Consider the following 19,304-nt stretch of genomic DNA (forward strand, 5'->3'; position numbering starts at 1 on the left):
TCACCAGGGGTTCCAGACTCAAACGTGAAGGCTGGAGGGTGAAGTCAGTGGGTGAAATACGCCAGGTGGGGCAGATGGAGAGCTGGAGAATGTATATTTCTCCTAAAAGGGCCTCTGGTGCTCAGTGCCCGCTGACGGTCGCCACGCTTCTAAATCAGGCTCAGGCTGCCAGACCTTGAGATGGTTTCTCAAGAGAATCTGGAAATCTAGGATTTTATATAAATTCTCCTGATTAGATTATTAAATATTAATCGTTGATTCAAACATTTTTAAACCTCTGTGGGTCAAAAACCAACAAAACAATCCTTGAGTCTCTTTTGCAACCTCTTCTCTTTATCAGTGTAATATAGGGTATTTATAAGTGTAAAATAGGGTATTTTTAGGAGAAATGCACCCGGACATAGCGATGCATCTTATTACCAGAAGCATCTTTATTACCAGCAGCGTCCTGTATCTTTTCCACATTTGTGAGAAGGACAGAAAGGCAGAAGGGATTAACAAACTATTGGAGTCAGGGTGTATACAGAGCTTCCAAATTATCACTTAGGCAGCATCTGCTTGAATATCCACCTTTATACCTTTGAACGACAGCTTTCGTTTTTCCCCACGTCCATCACCTGATAGATGATGAGGACCTCGTGCAAAACCTTCTCATGGCGCTCACAGACTGCAGGCTGGGGCAGGGGTCATACATAGACTCCTGCTCACTAGCTAATGCCACATCTTTCCCTCACATCCAAGAAAGCACATTGGGGTCTAAATAAGTGAGATTGCTAAAAGTATAGGAATGGCCTTCCATTGATCTTAATTAAGTTTCTAAAAAGTAAATTCATCACAAACATTGGTATTATCCCTATCATTAGTAATGGTCGTTTGTGACACAACTCACAAAATTTCAGGACAACATAGTTAAGAAATATTTTAAAAAATAAATAGAGTATATTGCTAAGCTTCCCAGATAGACCAGCACCCTCTATCTGCGGTGTTTTCAGTCAAGGCATGGTTAGTTGGGTTGACTCCCCCAGCTCACATATTCACTTTTAGGGTATCAGTTACAAGGATCTTAGCTAGGTATGTCACAAGAGACACTTGGACTCTTGAGAAAGGATAAAAGAGATAAAAGACCATGTTCTCCAAAGCAATCAGTGAGTCAGAACCCAAACATTCTCATTTCCCTAACTGGCAACAGGGAGCCCCAACTTGAACTAGTATTTGGATGATGTGAAGTCAAGTCCTGCCCAGCAGCATAAGCCAAGAAATAAAGGATTCCCATGTTATCCACGCTCTTTGCTCCACGAATTGTTCCAGAAGAGGCAGACGCTGAGCACTAAAGCTTTCCCTGTTATCTCCCAAGTTAGGATGATCTGCTTCCTTTCCACTGCATCAGAAAATGAAAACTCAAGAAGTGGGAATAGAAACCAGATTCAAAAAAGAAGAGGAAGACAAAGAGATGACTGGCAATCTGATATAGTGTGCCTCCTGGGGAAGATGTGTCTGGATCTTAAAGGCAGACTATGACAAAATGAGAGCAGAAACAAGTCTATTTTTTCTAGGTCGCCATAGGGAACCAATCTAACCTATTTACAGGTGGTCTTAGGGGAAATATCTTTAAATAGCTATTTGTCACCATCTTTTTCATCATCTTCCATGATCACTTTGGGTCTCTCGTCCCTGAGCAGTGTCACACCTGCAAAACAAAGCACAGACCTGCAATTAAGTGCCTCTAATTAGAATATTAGACGACCTTACAGCATAGACAGTACACAGGAGCATGGCAACGCAGAAACGTTTTAATGTCTGCAAAGCTAACTGCTAAAGGTGCCAACAGAGAGAGAGGGAGCTGAGGGGCCTTATTTGGCCTTCCCAGAGGAGCTGTGAGAACACCGTTATGGTTATAAGAGATGCTCAACCTAGGAGTCAGAGGCAACTTTCACCCCCTTCTCTACGTTCTACATTTAAGCTTACAGCAGTAGGATGGAAGCATATGGATTTTGGAGTCTAACTGCTTTGGACTCATTCTGCCACTCACTTAATCTGTGTTGGGCCAGATAACACCTTCAGACCTATGTTTTCTTGTATGTAAAATGAGGGCATTCATATTTATATAAAGGATTATTGTGACAACTAAATGAGAAGTATGTAACGATTCTTAGCACAGTGCTACAGCCATGAGCAACTTAGTTCTTCCTTTCCTTTCACAATTTGCTAGTTTGTTTTCCCTTTGAAAAGAACTGGTAAGCCTCATGAAGTCAAACTAAACATATTTTACTAACATCTGGGGGAAATATTGAGCTGAGACTCTGAACATGCTGCTTCTGAATGTCAGTGCTGGTAGATGATACATTTTATGTGGTTTAGAGCAAAACGAGAAAATAAGGAAAATGCAGTGAATTTTTTTCATACAGCTATATGGCTACAATTTAAAAAGCTGTCCTTTATTTTGAGATGATTCTTTTTCTTATTTTGGGGATTAAAATATCCTTTCTTTTATGAAATTTTAGGGGTTGTCTTGTCAGTATCCTTACTAGGCAAAATTCGAAGTTGCTATCCCTATGTTAGGCTCACAATATCTTGTTTTTAAAAGTCTACTAGTCTGTGGAATTCAGAAGCCTGAGCACCATTTTCTGGACTGATCAGCCCAGAAAAATCCATCCAAGGAGGCCTGGATGGTTCTGCTCATCCTGTGAATTGTGAAATCGGTTGTTTTAACAAAAGGAAAGGGAGCTGTGGTTCAGGGCCAGTCCTCCATGGTTTCAGTCACCCCACTCCAGTCAGTTAGCTTTGTTTTCCCACCGCTGCCTTGAATCACTCCCCACCCTTCTCAGAATTAGAGACCTTTCTGTGCATGAAGCATTTCATAAAGATCTAAACTTGAGGGAGGAAAGCTGTGCACCACAAGGGGCCTTTCTACAACACTGGACTCCATTCAACAGTGGCAAATTGATGAAAACTATGTGTTGATCTTCATGACTATTCATTTGATTCAGTCCCTAGTTTGTTCATATGGGTTCTTTACCAATTAGCTGATATTTATTGGAGGAGAAAAACAATTTCAAGAGTCTGGCTGAAAATAAGGCTTTTGCATAAATCACTTATGAAACAGAGTGGGAGATATTTTCTCTTATACCAGTTGCACAGAGGTTTGGATTTTAATTTAGTATTAAGGCTATCTTGATAGAAGAACATAGAGTTACCCCCAAGCATACCATCCTTCCTTCCTTGATATTTCTTCACATTACACCAAATTTGGGTGGATTCAATGTGGACAGGAGCCTTTAAATTCCCAGATCCTAGTCAACTTTCTGGTTATTTTAAGTATCCTTGACACCTAGTTGTACAAGCATCTGGGCCAAAAAAAAAAAAAAAAATCCTGGAATTTCAGGGAAGGGAGGAGGCGTTAAATCATCAAGGTCAGCCCTTCCCAAAGCAGGCTAGGTTTTCCACAGGGACACAGGAGATACTTTCAAGTGGAAGGTGAACTAGAATTTATATTAGTATAATTAAGCATTCATTTTAACATCTTATAATGAAAAAAATATATGGTAGTTTATCAAAATCTTGATTTCATGGATATCGTTGCTCAGGAAGAGGCTTAAATCAGTAGCATCTATATGTCATCACTGTGTGCTTATCCTTCATGCTTCATATCATTGCCTTTGGTCATTTGAAGATGAATGAGATTCGACAAACACTAGTCTATCTGATTTAACCCAGCCCTGATCCTCACATTTTCCTGTATAAGCAGAGGTGTATTATTGGAGAAACGAGCTCTAGAGCCACAAAGCTTTCCCTTCATTGGCCACTGAACTTGGAGCAGGTCACTTAACCTGTCTGAGCCTCAGTTTATTCGTCTGTAAAACTGGAGGAAACATAATTTGTATCTCCCATAGGGGGTGATCCCGCCAAGATAGATTTAGCCCAACATTCTTTTATGCTTCAATCACACCTTACATGAACCTCTGTTAAAGAACTTTACACATTGTAGGAATCATTGGACAAGACATCCGTCTCCTTAGCAAACTATGAGATTCTCAAAGGATATTCTAACATCTAGCACAAGACTTGGAATATAATAGGGATTTAGAAAAATGCCACTTCTTTCCCTTCCACTCTCTATGTAGAAGAGTTTAGGGCACTTGGTTGCTTCTTAGAGCTTGATGTGTTTTTAAGGCCAAAGCTGTTAGCCCAAGGTCTCTAAAGGGTCAATTAGCCCTGCAGCAAGCTGTTTTAGGCCATGATCCAAGCCAGAGCACCATCTAAAGCCAGTCACCTGCATTACAGATGTGTGCAGATCTAAGGTAGCCAGGGCTAAGACACCACTGCTCTTGGTAAACCACACCAGAGAGAGCGCTCTATTCCCGGCAGGACAGAAGAGGGGTCACTTTCAAAGGACACATCAGGCTCCTTTCTACGAGTACGATATTGAGCTTTGATCTCCAAGTGTTCACAGCTCATGGGCCAATTTTTCAGGAAGCTTCTCTTCAATGCTTGCAGCCTCATTATTCATTACTTTCTCCAGTTCCTTTTGCCACAGACCTCAACTGAAGACTTCGCTTCCTTTTAAGCAGGTCTCGGCTACACAGAACTGACCAATCCCAAACCAGCGCTCCCTGCCCTGCGGTTCCTTGGCCCTGGCAACTGTGGGTCACATGGAGAGCAAAGCTTGGGCTGGCAAGGAAGCCCGAGATGACTCCTTACTGCTCAGAGGAGTTGTCTGATGGCTGGAAGCTGTCACAGAAGCTCATTAACCTCAGGGAATGAAGGTAGTTAGCCAGAGATTTAAAGAAGAGAGTGAATCCCTGTCCAGCCTTCACTTGCCAAGGGCTAATGAGAGGCGATGTCTCCAGAGTGCATTTTCCTGTGAGTTCCTCTCAAGACCCTTATTAGAACCAGTGTGTCTCTCTGAACATCTGCTGAAGGCTCTATTCTTATCAGCTTAACTAGCATTTCGATTACTGCCAAATCTTTAGATACTAAAAGGCTCTTCAAAAATAAAGTACTTCAGCTAATATGCTAATGAAAGCTAGAATCATAGAACACTATCTAAAATTGCAAATACTTGCAACCCAAAGATTTGCTGAGTCAATGAATTCCGCAATGTATACAGGCCACTGCTCCAACTCTTGTGTACTTTGCACTGTTTGATAAACATGTTTTATTTGTCCGGGAAGCTGCTCTCTTAGGATGTCGATACTGGGACGTAAGCAGCCTCCATTCCCAGAGAAATAGAGCTTAACAGTTTAGGAAGTTCCTTGAATCAGCAGGGCTCTATGGAGAGGTAAAACACTGTGACTAGAAAAATTCTCACCTTTAAAAAATGGTTTAACTTACCTCAAAGAATATAAGGTTCTTGAGGACACAGGGAGGGGGAAGGGTAAGCTGGGACGAAGTGAGAGAGTGGCATGGACATATAAACACTACCAAATGTAAAATAGATAGCTAGTGGGAAGCAGCCACATAGCACAGGGAGATCAGCTGGGTGCTTTGTGACCACCTGGAGGGGTGGGATAAGGAGGGTGGGAGGGAGACGCAAGAGGGAGGGGATATGGGGATATATGTTTATGTATAGCTGATTCACTTTGTTATAAAGGAGAAACTAACACACTACTGTAAAGCAATTATACTCCAATAAAGATGTTAAAAAAAAAAGAATATAAGTTTGAAAAGAAGATAGAGGTGAACTAACATTTATTGAGGACTTTCAATAAGCCAGGAACTGCGTTAGGTGCTTTATATACTTTATTTAATTGTGTTAACAACCTTGGGAGACAGATTTTATGGTTCTCCTTTCAGAGATGGATGAAATGAAGGAGGCTCTTATGGTCTGTTTCCCAAGGTCACAAAGCTAGAATGCAGCAGAACCAGAGATCAAACCTACACCTGTCTGACTCCAAAGCCCATGTTCAGTGCTGTGTACTAAGGTAACTCTCTCTCCGTCAGTGTTTTTGTTCCTCTAAGTCTTCCCCTAGAAGGACTTTAATAAAAACAAATACAAGAATGAGCAGAAAATAATCAGTCTCCTAATGGAGAACTTGAAACTGCTAAATCATGATTGCCAAATGGAATATCTAATGAACAGACACTTATTGAGCGCGGCTATATAGGAGGGACCGGACCAGATATCAAAGTGAATACCAGCAACACAGGGCAATCCCAGGCCAATTCTCATGACTTCATCGAAAAAGTCTTTGATGTAAGTCAATTTAAATAACAGCTACAACAACAGCAACAAAAACAATAAGGACAATACCAAAAGAGAGGGCAAAGTCTTGGTATTTGCATGCCCAGCTCTAATACAGAGTCAGTTCAGAATAAAAAATATTCATTTTGGCCTTGGAGGGGTCTTTTGGCAGAGACTTTAAGCTGGCTGAGTCTTAAAAGGTGACTAGAATTTGGACAGAGGCAGAGCTTGGAGGAAATGTGTGATGGGTTGAAGGATCGGTATAGGTAGGGATGCATGTAACCTATAAGAAACAGGGCCGAGGCAGGTTCAGACCCTCCCAACTGGTCCTTGGTCTATTTCTCCAGACAAGTGCCTCTTCATGCTCCATTCCTCCTTGCCTGGCTCTTCTCAGAGGTCAGTAAACCTGTCTGATCCCCTGACTGTCTTTTCATGATGTGTTCTGAGTCGTCTTTCAATTTTGTTGTTAGATGCAATAATGGGAAAACACAGTTTTATAATAATGACTAAATCTCATCTCCTCCCAAGTGTCCCTTCTGGATTGCTAAAATGCTACCAGTCCAAACCATAGCATGGTGCAACGAAAAACCGCTCACAGATGAGACAGACCTGGGAGCCCCAGCTCTGTCATGTAATAGTGTTTGAACGTGAGCATAATTTGATCCATTCATCAATCATTCTAATCATCCCATCATCAATTAGGCAATCAGCCATCCATCTATCAATTTCATCAACAGAAGACTTTAGAGTAGCTAAGTTACTTAAATTCTCTCTCAATTTTTTTAACTGTAAAGTGAGATAATAGTTATTGTGTTATTCAGTTGATTTTTGAAAATCCACAAGACATGTAAACTCAGTAGCTAACATTAAGTAGGGTTTCAGTAAACATTAGCACATTTTCTCTTCTGCCATTCTCCCACCCCCAACTACCTATATAAAACAAACACGCACTCCATCTTATACTCTAACCGTGATTGTATATGTCTTTCTCCCCAACCTGTACATAAAATTCTCAGGGACTAGACTATACCTCACACGCTGGCTGCCCTGCCCTATAACGTGGGGTTGTGCACATAGTTCAGCAAGATTTTTTGGTTTGATTTGACACATATTAGGAGAGCTATCATTATTTCTGCAGCTCTCTTTCTCTCCCTTTCACTCTCTTCTTTTGAGGATTTGGTAAGTATATCCAGGTGTCTTGGGAGACTCAGCTGTCAGCCATAGAATGCAAGATTCCTGGAAGACTGGGGAGGAGGGTATTTAAACCCACTGACATTTCTATTTCATTGGCTCAGTGAATTCGACCAGTTCTGCTGAAGCACGAGTTATGCTCTGATCCTCACCCAGCTCCAAGTCAGCCCCACGGGAGCGGCCAATGAAGGTAAACCTGAAAGGCAGCAGTAAATGCTACTCCTCCCCTGGGCACTTCTTTGAGACACAGATTTCTGGACCAGGACAAAGGCCATGCCTCTGACACCTCCAGATGGTAAGGCTCTTGACCTGTTTCCATCACCCCCTGAAAATGCCCTGCACCAGCTCTTTTACCTGCTGCAAAGGGGGACACATGCAGGGCAGGTGTGTCTTTTCTCCTTGGCTTTTTCTGTTCCAGGTCAGTATTATGAAGAGCTGGACTCATTTTGCCTTTTGGATGTCTCTCTTGGACATCGTATCTTTTAATTAAATGTTCTGAAAGCACACCTGCATAATTAGGGGAACAGAGGGAGAAACAGGGTCAAATACATGCATCCATATTTGCACATACACCTGGTGATGGTAGTCAATAGATCTTTTCAAACATCTTAATAAAAGCAGTTTCTTTAAAATAAGAATTAGTATTTATTGAGGCTACACTAGAGAACATCGTTTGTGCAAAGGATTTTACATGCCTGATTTCATTTTAGCCTCACAAAACCCTGAGCAATTTAATATTACTACCACCGTCCACTCGCTGAGGAAAGTGAGGCAAAGACATGTGCCTGAGGAATAGAGCTCAGGTCCGTCTGCTGCCAAAGTCCACCCCCATTAGAGCAATGGGGTCTTTGCTGTTCCATAAGCCACGGGCTACACTCTTCACTGACTTAATTAGTCCTCTACTTCCCCCTACCTGCCTACTCTCCTCTCTTCTCTGCGTGACAGTTTTCTCCATCTGTAGAATGGAGAAAACTCTCTGAAAACAGCCTCCGCTATAAAAGTGTCCACACTGAGCTCCCAGGGTCCTTATCTGAGGACCTCCGTTATGATGTTACTTCTTGCTGTGTATTTCAGCTGTTTATGTGTTTCTCTTATTTCTTATAAAACTGAAAGTTCCTTTTCAGAACGCTCTGTGTTCTATTTGTTTTGTATCTCCCCCGAGTGGGTTGTGAATAGAGAGGACATTAAATAAACGGCCTGGAGGGAAGGGGTAAAGGAAATAAGACAAAACAAAACATTTGGAAACAAGAGAGTGTCACGTGTCACATGCACGGTTGTTATAGAGACTCGTTAGCTGTTCACCAGACGGTTTCGCTCTTCTGGGCACACAGCTGGGCTGCATTTCTCGGCCTCCCTTGCAGTCGGGTGAGGGTTGTGATGGAAGGAAGTGTGTGTGCCACTTGTAGGCTTGCCAGTCCTCCACTCTGTCTGCCCTGGGCCTGCTGGATGCCTACGGTGACTTTAGAAGCCGTGTACTGATGATGTCCATTGACTCGAGTCCCTGCGGGACTGTTTGGAGCACAGCCTGCCTCCCCCGCCCCCAACTTCCACTGATGAGGGAAAAGTAAACTTGTATTGCGTTATCCACTAATATTTTGGACTATATATATATATATATATATATATATATATATATATGTTATAGTGGCTGGCCTTATCGTAACTAAGACAAATGTAGAGATTGTAACAGTGATTTAAAAACATCCAAATATTTAAGGAAAAAACTGTAAGACCAATGTGATCTAGAGGCAAGCAGTTCCCTTTTACAGATGTGCAAACTGACCTCATTGTCCATTACCTGGTATGAAAGGTGGGATGTGCAGGGCTGGTGTATCTTTTCTCCTTGGTTTTTTCTGGTCTGACTCAACATTCAGGGTGACTTGTACATTTTTGCCTTTTCTTGGCTTCTTTTTGAGATCACAGTCCTTAATAAACTGGTCTGAAAGGTCATCTGATTTTGACAAGATGCAAAGAAAAAAAGAATATTACATAAGAGTCCAGTCACGGACTGGTTGCATTCCTATTATACCTGATGATAGGAGTAGAAGTCATTTGGTCTGAAAAAGAAAAGTATTTATTTATTGTGGCCTCTTCTACAGCGGACTTTACATGTATAAATCATGTAATAAAACTAGAATTCTGTAAAATTCCAAATGGAGAGAGCTTAAATGGGATGGATAATCAAGGCAAAGAGGAATTTTAAAATATAGTTAAGCAAGGCACAGAGTGGGTTTAAGTTACATTTCTGATGGGACAACAGGTGCCAAATGCTCCTTCCCAATTTCCTTTGCTCAAGCCTTATTCTCTTTGGAGAGCCCAAGGGCCAGTACGGCGTCTTGTGCTCTCTTTGGTCTTGTAGTTCGGTTCTCAGTCTGTTCCTCACTGCCTTCATTTCTATGACTGGCCAAGTGATTCACGCTTACACCTCAGCATTGGTCTTTTCAAAAATTTTTTATTTTATATTGGAGTATAGTTGATTTACAATGTTGTGTTAGTTTCAGGTGTCCAGCAAAGTGATTCAGTTATACATAGACATATATCTATTCTTTTTCAGATTCTTTCCCCATATAGGTTATTACAGAGTAGCGAGTAGAGTTCCCTGTGCTATACAGTAGTAGGTCCTTGTTGATTATCTATTTTATATATAGTAGTGTGTATATCAGCATTGGTCTTTACCCTACCCCCTGGCTTTGCAATTCTCCTATTTGCCCATCCTAACCCCAGGTCCTCGCATCTTCTTTTTTTTTTTTAATTATTTATTTATTTATTTATTTATTTATGGCTGTGTTGGGTCTTCTTTCTGTGCAAGGGCTTTCTCTAGTTGCGGCAAGCGGGGGCCACTCTTCATCGCGGTGCGCAGGCCTCTCACTGTCACGGCCTCTCTTGTTGCGGAGCACAAGCTCCAGACGCGCAGGCTCAGTAGTTGTGGCTCACGGGCCTAGCTGCTCCGCGGCATGTGGGATCTTCCCAGACCAGGGCTCGAACCCGTGTCCCCTGCATTGGCAGGCAGATTCTCAACCACTGCGCCACCAGGGAAGCCCCGCATCTTCTTATTCATCTCTCTATTTCCCTCAGTCCCCTGCATTACCTCACCAGAGCTTTTGAAGCCTGGATTCTACATCATGTCCATCAGATGTCATTGTATGTAATTAATCCGATCTGATCACCCCTTGCCCATTAAAGTATTCTCTCTGTTCCATTTTACTCCTCTGTGCTTTGGTTTATGTTGCTGTCCTTTGAGCTCCTCTGTCACTGTTCTAGCATTTGTTCATTCCGTAATGATTTATCTCCTGCTCTAGATGGAGCCTTCTTGGAGATTAAAGATTATATATCCTTTTGACAATTTTATTCTTATTTGCCTCTCCCACCAATAAATGCTTGCTGAATGGATAAATAAGTAGAGTTAGACTGATCTAAGTTCAAATCCTGACTCAGTTTCTTGTTAGTTCTGAGAACTTGGGCCATAATTTCTTTTTTTTTCCTTTTTTGTTGGGGAGGGGCTTCATTTCTAGGAACTTTAATATTCTCTCAAATTTTAAGATGAGGATAATATTAAATCGGTGTGTGTGTGTGTGAGAGAGAGTGAGAGAGAGAAGAGAGAGAAAGAGAGAGAAAGGGAGAGAGAGAGAGAACTAAATTTGTTAATGATGGTAAAACATTTGATACATTTGATATATTTCAGATCCTCAAAAAATGTTCATTCTGGCCATTGCTTACCCCCAATACTTTCTCCAAGGCTCAGAGGAAAGCCAAACCCTCCCACTCCCACCCCATCATTGTCTTTTCTTATTAACCGGAGTCCTGGGTGTCCTTTCTCATTTTCTAAGTATCCACAGCATTTTTACTCATGCTAACACCTTTAAAGGGTGATCTAATGATTATTTATACATATCTTCTTGGCCGTCTTTTATGACAGGTGTCTTGTGTTTTATCTCCTTAGCAACAATGAATAAATATTTGTTGAATGTATGCTTGAATGAATGAACTCAAACATATTATGGATAAGGAGCTATCCCGTTAGGATTCAAAGAATCTGCAAGGCAGTGAAGCTATTTGTCTTCTCTGGAAACTCACTATGGCCTGGATACTGTCCGGCTAGATTTACAACTATGAATGATGTTGGGGAAATTCAGAGAATAACTGGATTTTTTTTAATCCTTCCCTCCCTCCCTCCCTCCATTCCTTCCTTCCTTTTTTCCTTCCTCCCTTTTGTCTTTCCTCTCTTTCTCTTTCTTTTGTTTATGAAAATATTCAGGTCACTTTCTTTAAAATATTGTGGATTAAATGTGCCAAACCTTTTCACTTCACTTTTGTGGGTCTAGACATAACCTGTGTCATTCATTCATTTATTTATTCAACAAATATTGATTAAACCTCTACTGTATATGCTGGCATTGAGCTAGGACTAAAAAGAAAAGTAAGAAATGGACCTTGCTTCCAAGTTACTTATGGTCTATTGGATGTTATATCTGGATGATCCTTTGTTTTAGAAAACCCAATACGTGTGAGGAACCAACTATCAGAAATATTTAGTAACTGTATATCATTATGCCTGCCTCATCAGAAGATCATAATACATAACCAAAAAATCAAACAGCATCATTCTTCAGCCATATTTAGTAGTAATAAATATTTCCTTTTATCTAGGAGATTTTAATAATTTCATCCAATCATCTCAATTTAATAAGCATTTATTGAAATTGTACTATGTGTAAGGCATTGGACTATATGATTTTATGTTTACATGCATGCAAAAAAAGGAGATGAGAAGGGGGCTTTATTGAGTACTACTTATGTACTAGGTGATTTCACCTCATTTTAGTGTGTGGGATGGACCAACACCTTTTCTGATTCGTCAATGCCTGTGTTTTACCAGCTGTTAAATATTCACACCATCCTGAATATATTATCTCATTTAGTTCTTACACCATGCCCACGAGGAAAGGTACAATTATCCCTAACTTGCAGATTAGGAAACTGAGGTTTAGAAGGCCAGCTAAAAGGCTGAAGATTCCACTGCTGGCAGGTTATGGCATCAGGATTAAACCCAGGCTCTTGAGTCTATGTATCTTAATGCCGGGTGGAAAATGTAATTTTAAAAATTTATTACCACAGAGCACAGTTCATTTCCCCCCGTATTATACATACCGTAGACATTTGTTGAATGCATTAAAGTGGCTCAGAATGGGTGCTGCCTGGCTGTGGGGTCTCTGGAAGTACAGGCTGGCTGTGGACCAGTCATGCGTCACCATTCAACCCCAAGAAGCGATTCAGGGCACCGTACAAAGAGCAAGACATTTCCTTCAATGTTGACTTTTACTTCAATTGCCTTTTTTCCTATTTTTGGAGAAATCCTGAATATAAAATATCTTGACGGTAAATGGGGAGAGGGGAGGCAAGGGGAGTCATAACCAGGCGAGGCATAAACAAAGGCTATGAATATGCAAAAGGCCCATCCATCAAAAGTCTGAGTGTCTCATTTTTAGAAATGGGTAGAGGCAGAAATGTTTCTGGTATTTTCATTACAAAGGTTATGCAAAAAGTCAGTTCTGGAAAGGAAACAGATTGACAATAAACAGAAAAATGCTATTTAAAATTCTGTCTTGATAGGCAAAGAGAGATATTTGAAATATTTTATTGGCACTGCACATGGGGTGTAAGTGTGCCGGGAGGTACTGGAAACAAGCTATAATGTCACATTCCATTTATTGCCTCAAAAATGCTCTGCCTGGGACTCTGTCAGACCCAAAAATGAGGACAATGCCTTTCCCCTCTTTTTTTAATTCTAATGAACTTCTCTACAGTGCTTCAGCTAATATTTACATGGCAGACCCCACAGACCCATGGCTATTTGCCCGTCCATCTGGTGTTGGCTGTCATCAGAAGTCACAAACTATCAGGTTTCAGGGAGCCTCCCTCTGACTTGCTTGCAAACTGAATGGCAGAGATGCTCCCTTTCTGACTTTCACCATTGACATTAACACTGGAGCATTTACCTAAGTGGCCACAACGAGGGTCACGCTTGTCCAGTCTGTCTTCTGAGAGCTCCAGTGGCTGCATTTGCTCAGTGGACATCATCAAAGGAGGGCCCGTGTGTGGATTTCTTCTCCAGCACCACAGAAGTATAGAAACAAGTCCATTAGTACCTATTCTGTTTATTCACTCACTTATTAAATAAGTATATCTACTGAGCACTGACTACTATGTTCTCAATTCAATCCTATTTTTAAAGTCCACTTCTTCTACTTAGCTACTAGAAGCTCTAAACTTAAGATTTAAGCCAAAATAAATGAATCTCACACACACACACACACACACACACACACACACACACACACAGATTATCAGTAATTGTCATGTATCAAATGTTCAATATTTGCTGTCTTTCAGAAGCACTGTGGGAGTTTCAAGAATGAACACTTGTAAAGTCTGAATTAGAAAAGAGTTAGCTGGGAGTTACAGAAAATCTTGATTAAACCTTGCCTGTATTTTTTTCTGTTGAGTTCTGCAAAGTGAGATTATGCCTACTTCACAGGTGAGGAAACTGAGGATCAGAACATTTAATTAATTTATTTAGTCACACATCTATTAAATAGCCAAGCTTGGATCCATCTCCATTTCTGAAGACTTCCACTAGAGACACAAGACTCTTAATACAGTGGTTCCTTTGAATCGAAATTGAACCAGGCTTCTGGTTTTCTACCATTACATGCTTATAACTATGAAGTAATGAGACTTCTTCCCTATCCATATTATAACAGTCGTAGAGATGTGGTAGGGAAAAATCTAGGTCTTGAAATGGATCTTTATTATTTTCTCCCTAGAGATTTCTGATGTTATAGCAAATCTGTTTCCTCTTCCTCCTCCCCCCATCGCCCATTTTTCCTAAACCGCAAATCCATTGAATTTTTCAGAGCTATTAGTTGTAGCCATTGTCCAGAAGGAGCAGAAATTCAGAATGGACATGTGTCAGGTCTGAATGAGAAATGCATTAGTTGAGATTTATAGGAAGTCTTCATTAGAGTCTGCCTATATTCTGTTTCTTTTAGATAATTTATTACTCATGTCCTACCATAGCAAGAATGGTTGGAGAGGAATAAGATTTAAATGACCCAACTGATCCTTTTTTCTTGAGATTCTTGGATCACTGGCATGCAGAGGAACACACAGATCAATTGTGTTAACATTTCAAGCTCACAGCATTAGTTCAACTCAGTTGTCTTCTGAGGAATAAGCCAGTGTTCTCTGGGAAGGCGAGAGGGCCTCTTCTCCTACAAGCTGAGATCATTGTGTAGCAGACGGAGCCATTAACAGATTACTTGAGGCAGCTTTTAGTGTCATTCTGAGCAGACTGACTTCACTGAGTGACTTCAGCAGAAATCAATTCAGACCATTGTTTTTAGTGTTTGTATAGAGACTGCCAACTCCCTGGGACCGTAAGGAAGTATGCTGTTAACTTGGGTGGCCGGCCCCTACCTGCTTGCGTGAAGAGGAAAGCTATGGGACCATCATTCAGGATGAGTGGGCTCAGTGTTGGGGTCTGGAGGCAAAGTCATTCAGATACGGCCTGTGTACCTACTCAGTCTTTCATCTCTTTGGGCAGAAAGTCATGGGCCCTGTCATAGACTTCGTGCTCAACATCACCCCATGCAGGAACTAGTTAAAATATTCATTCTCTAGAAGAAGAAACTGAGACTCAAAGAACTTAAAATGACCTACAATTAGTTACATACTTAGAGTCAGAGTCATCATTTGAACTCAGGCCTCTTACCTTCTACTCTAGGTCCTCTCTGGCAGGAGTACCCCTCTCCTTCTCTCCAACCTAATGTAAGCTGTTTTTTGTACTTGGATCATATGGCTGCTCCTATGTGCTCAATAGCTGGTTTACTTAATTTGAATCTGAGCTTTCAAGTCAAATAGATCTAGGTTAAATTTCAGCCCTTTACCTAAAAGCAGTAAGACTTTGATGAAGTGGCTAAATCGTCATGATGTAGTGAGGGTAGATGGAGCCCAAGTGCAATATAATCGTTTTTGCCCTTTCTACCTACAGTCTATTGCTGCTGTGGTAGAATTTGCCAAGGCGAGCGTCTTCCTGGTGCACCCACAGACTGGTACCCGGGGACATATGGTCCTCTCTGCCCCCATTCTTAGCCTCAGTTTTCTTATCTGTAAAATAGACTTAATAGTAACTACCCCAGAGTTACTATGACGATTAAATAGTAGCTATGTGCTTTGCACATTGTAGGTATTGAGTAATTGTCAGTCATGTAACATTGTCTATACCTTACTAGATAGCTAGCTAATGAAGACCAGCTGAAGAACTGAACAATTCTAAAAATCATTGACTCTTTCATTTTCATCTAGATGCTGACCCATGGGATGGCCAGCCACCATCTGAGCAAATTGGCTTTCACAGTACTGGACTTGAGAGGAAGGAGGCTGCCCTTGAGAGACGAACGGTCAAGTGTCAGAAGTCCATGGACAAGGTAAGGGCACCTGGTGATTAGTCACAAAACTGACACATGCCTCCTCCCCAAGGTAGCACCTAGTGTCTATGGGGGACACATCACTATTTTAAATCAGTGTGAGGGAAAGAATGATGGTAAGCCTCTGTTTACTAGGAGGCTGAGAGATGATTTTCACATATGGGATTTTACTTTACAAAAATACCCCATGCTGGGCAGGGATGCATTTTGCCCATGGGATTAGAAGCTGCTTTTACTATGGATGATGTCACTACAGTCTTCTTGGCAGAAAACCTTCACACAAAGAAAGGAAAGAGTACACGGAGGAGAGAGGCATTTGGAGTTTAGCATCACCTTATTAATGATCGTCATTTTATCTGCCTGTTGAATCTTAGTATAAGATGACCCCGTCTCCCTACCCCCTCTGCATTTCTACCCTCAGTGAGAAGGGGTGCCCAGGATAATTGAGCCACTGTAAGTCAGGAGCTAGTCTAATTCTTGAACTAGGAAATGGAATATTTCTACTTCGTATTCCTGACTCTGCCCATGCATTTCTCTCTTTAATTCAGTCTCCACCCCAAGCACAACATATGGATGTTGCTTCTGTCATGCTGCCCAGGGAATGTTTCATCATCTCCCTCAGCAGCTCGCTGTAATATGGGAAATTTCTGAAGCATCAGCTCTTTCTTTTGTACCTAAACACCTGGTACTCTGAGTCTTCAGTTTCCAACCAAAGGGCTAGGGACTGAAGAGATGCTTTGTGGGTATTTTATAAACTGTTTTCTAGTCAAAGATTTGTGATCCTTTAGCATTCTCTTGCCGTTCATTGGTTCAGTGTGGTCTCTGAATTTGAATACTCACACAGTGACGACTAGGACCGCCACTGTGACTGTCAGTATTGGGCCTCCCAACCTCTCCTGAAAAGCCTGGGGCCACGTGTATGGTGGAAATCAGGATATTTTTATTATGTAACACCTCCAGAGGAGTCTCAGGAAGCTCCACCATCACAGGCATTACTTCTGTAGCAAAAATATGAATATTCACACTAAATCACATAAATAAAGCCTACCAAATGAATTTATGTTGAACCTAACAACAACAAAAACTTGTGGTTTTCAGATTTTTCCATTAGAGAAGAAAGAGCTGTGGGTCTGTATTACTCTTCTCATTGTTGTTTGAGAGAATGTGGGGGTTTTGTTGTAGCATGTACAAGAGACCAGGTGATGGCATATCAGGGGCTTGAGGAGGTTTTCAGGATCCTGACGCTAAACTCTTGCAATTCCTCTTGGTAATCCTTACCTTCCTTTTCTCAGAGAGACACTTGTAAACACAAATACCACTGAGAGAGGAGATACATTAACTGATGTCACAACACACAGGGGTTATTAATGACAAAGGTCTCTTTCTCTTTTGAGAACAGAAGAGGAAAGGTCCAGGGAGCTGGGTGCCAGGGAAGGGAGCTGGCTAAGTTGCAGGGCAGGAACGCCAGAGCAGCCTGCTGAAGCCGAGGGCACCTTTGAGGGAGCCTGTCTCCACTAGCTCAGAGCTGGTTCCTATTTCAGGAGGATAGCAGTGCTATTTCTGCAGCTAAAAAAGATTGGTCAGTTCACTTTAAGGTCAGAAGCTGCTCTGGGCATTTTGTCCTTTCTCTTAACACTGACTAGATTTCTCAGTTGTGTGTTAGAATATGTAGTTTAATTCATAGAAAATTCCTCACTGACTGTAAGCACTTGGTGCTGTGAGGTGATATAAGGTAGAAACAAATGCTTGGTTGCTTGTCCCACTCTCTAGCTGGGTGAACTTGGGAAAGTTATATGTCCTCTTGGAAACTTAGTTTCCACATCTGTGAAATGGGCATGATAGTGGCTCTTCTCCAGGGTTGTTGAGAGTATTAACAGTACAATGTGTGTCAAGCTCCCAGCCCAGATCCCGGCACATGCTACCATTTTAAGAATGTCAGTTGCTTTCTGTGCTCTTTTAGTCCTCTGCTTGGAGTTACAACATGTACATTTAATTGAACCATTGGAACCATTTCCTTGTCCTATCTCTGGCCTTTTCTGAAGCTAATGATGAAATAAGAACAATCCAAGGTACAAACCAACTGCAGGACACCCATTTCCAGGCCTTGGGAACATGGTAATACTGATTCTCAGGAGCGAGCTGACACTTAGCCGAGTCATGTGGTATTCTAAAGAATTTCCCCAAATTAGTCAGGCCTGGATTTACTTGATGGAATAAAAAGTTAGAAGGTTATGTCCACAGCCCAATGTGGTGTCTGGTTAAAGCAGCCTCTGGTTATGTAAAAATTCATATCTTTTGTCAAATCTTTTTTTAACCTGAGGACTGAATTCAGGTTAAAAGTACCACGTTTTTAAATCAAATTTGTTCATTTAGAAGGCCTAAATTTGCAGTATTCCTCGAGGAATGACTCTTCCTCAAAGTAGGACAGAGAGAGGTTTTTTTTGATTAGGACACTCCTCAACCTTGGAAGGTAAGCATCCCTACACTGCTGTGTGAATACGCAGATATTCCTGTGTTCATTATGAAACTTCCCAATTTAATTTGCGGGGACTCTGGTTCTTACAGAACTCAGGAGTCCACCTCCCTCGGAAAAAATGACTTGCAAGTGGTGACTTTCCCAGCTCCCCATCTAATTCTGGCTTAGTCTCACTCCAGAAAGCACCACCATCTCCCACGCCCCCTGTACCGCCAGCTGCAGCCTTCTTTGTCCCAGCAACCACAAAAGAGCTGTAACTTATTGGAAGCTTGCTTTTCTCACCATAAAAGTTCTCAGAGTAAAAAAATCCGAAGCACTTACCAGTCAGTGCAGGTGCTGAGATGAGAAGGCAAGTGATGGGGAGGAAGTGTTTCCTCTCTGACGCTGGGCCGGCTCCTCAGTGGCAGTGGCTGCTGCTGCCCGGCTTCAGCTCCTCTTATCAAGGGACCAGCTGCCGCTGTTGCCATGGAGATGCTCTGTTTCTCAGGCGCCAGGGCAAGGGGGATGGAGAGGGAAAGAGGACTCATCTCGCGGCCACGGCTCCCTACCGTGATAATTGTCCGTTACCAAAGCAATGCACAGAGTAGTGCTTTGAGGGCCTGGTGTGCAAGGCTGGAGTAGTCCAGACGAACAAGCTAGGTCCTTTAATCCCCATAACAACCTTATGCAGTAGGATTTTTTTGGCCTGGCTTTGCAAATATGGAAATTTAGGCACAGAGAGATTAAGTGACTTGCCCCAAAGGTGCCACAGCTAATTCTGACCCTCAAATCCATTTGAATTTAAATGCAGAGTACTCTCACTCACCACTGTTGCCTCTTCGAGTAGTATCCTGATGAGAAGACGAATGATCGTAGCAATCGCTGACATTTACATAAGGCTTCCCACATGCCAGGCACTCCTCTTTACACATATCAACTCTTCAACCCTCATAACAGCTTTGCAAGATAAGCTGCTGTCATCATGCCCGTC

The 19,304-nt window shown here is 41.8% G+C and overlaps 1 protein-coding gene across 2 annotated transcripts; it reads right to left on the reverse strand.

Annotated features, from left to right (window-relative positions):
• Positions 1-411: 411 nt before the first annotated feature.
• On the reverse strand, positions 412-18,745 carry PPP1R17 (protein phosphatase 1 regulatory subunit 17). 2 transcript variants are annotated; one of them, XM_007175239.2, is made up of 5 exons: positions 18,656-18,745; positions 13,369-13,475; positions 9,171-9,323; positions 7,727-7,879; positions 412-1,687 (listed from the first exon to the last, which is right to left on the reverse strand). In XM_007175239.2, the coding sequence occupies exons 2-5, from the start codon at positions 13,448-13,450 to the stop codon at positions 1,617-1,619; spliced, it is 459 nt and encodes a 152-aa protein (XP_007175301.1). In that variant the 5' UTR covers positions 13,451-13,475; positions 18,656-18,745; the 3' UTR covers positions 412-1,616. The 2 variants fall into 2 exon arrangements, with proteins under 2 accessions (XP_007175301.1, XP_007175302.1); XM_007175240.2 differs by lacking the exons at positions 13,369-13,475; positions 18,656-18,745 and adding an exon at positions 12,521-12,577.
• Between the last annotated feature and the right edge of the window lie 559 nt (positions 18,746-19,304).

The sequence above is a fragment of the Balaenoptera acutorostrata genome, chromosome 7, assembly GCF_949987535.1.
Source record: "Balaenoptera acutorostrata chromosome 7, mBalAcu1.1, whole genome shotgun sequence".
NCBI lineage: Eukaryota > Metazoa > Chordata > Mammalia > Artiodactyla > Balaenopteridae > Balaenoptera > Balaenoptera acutorostrata.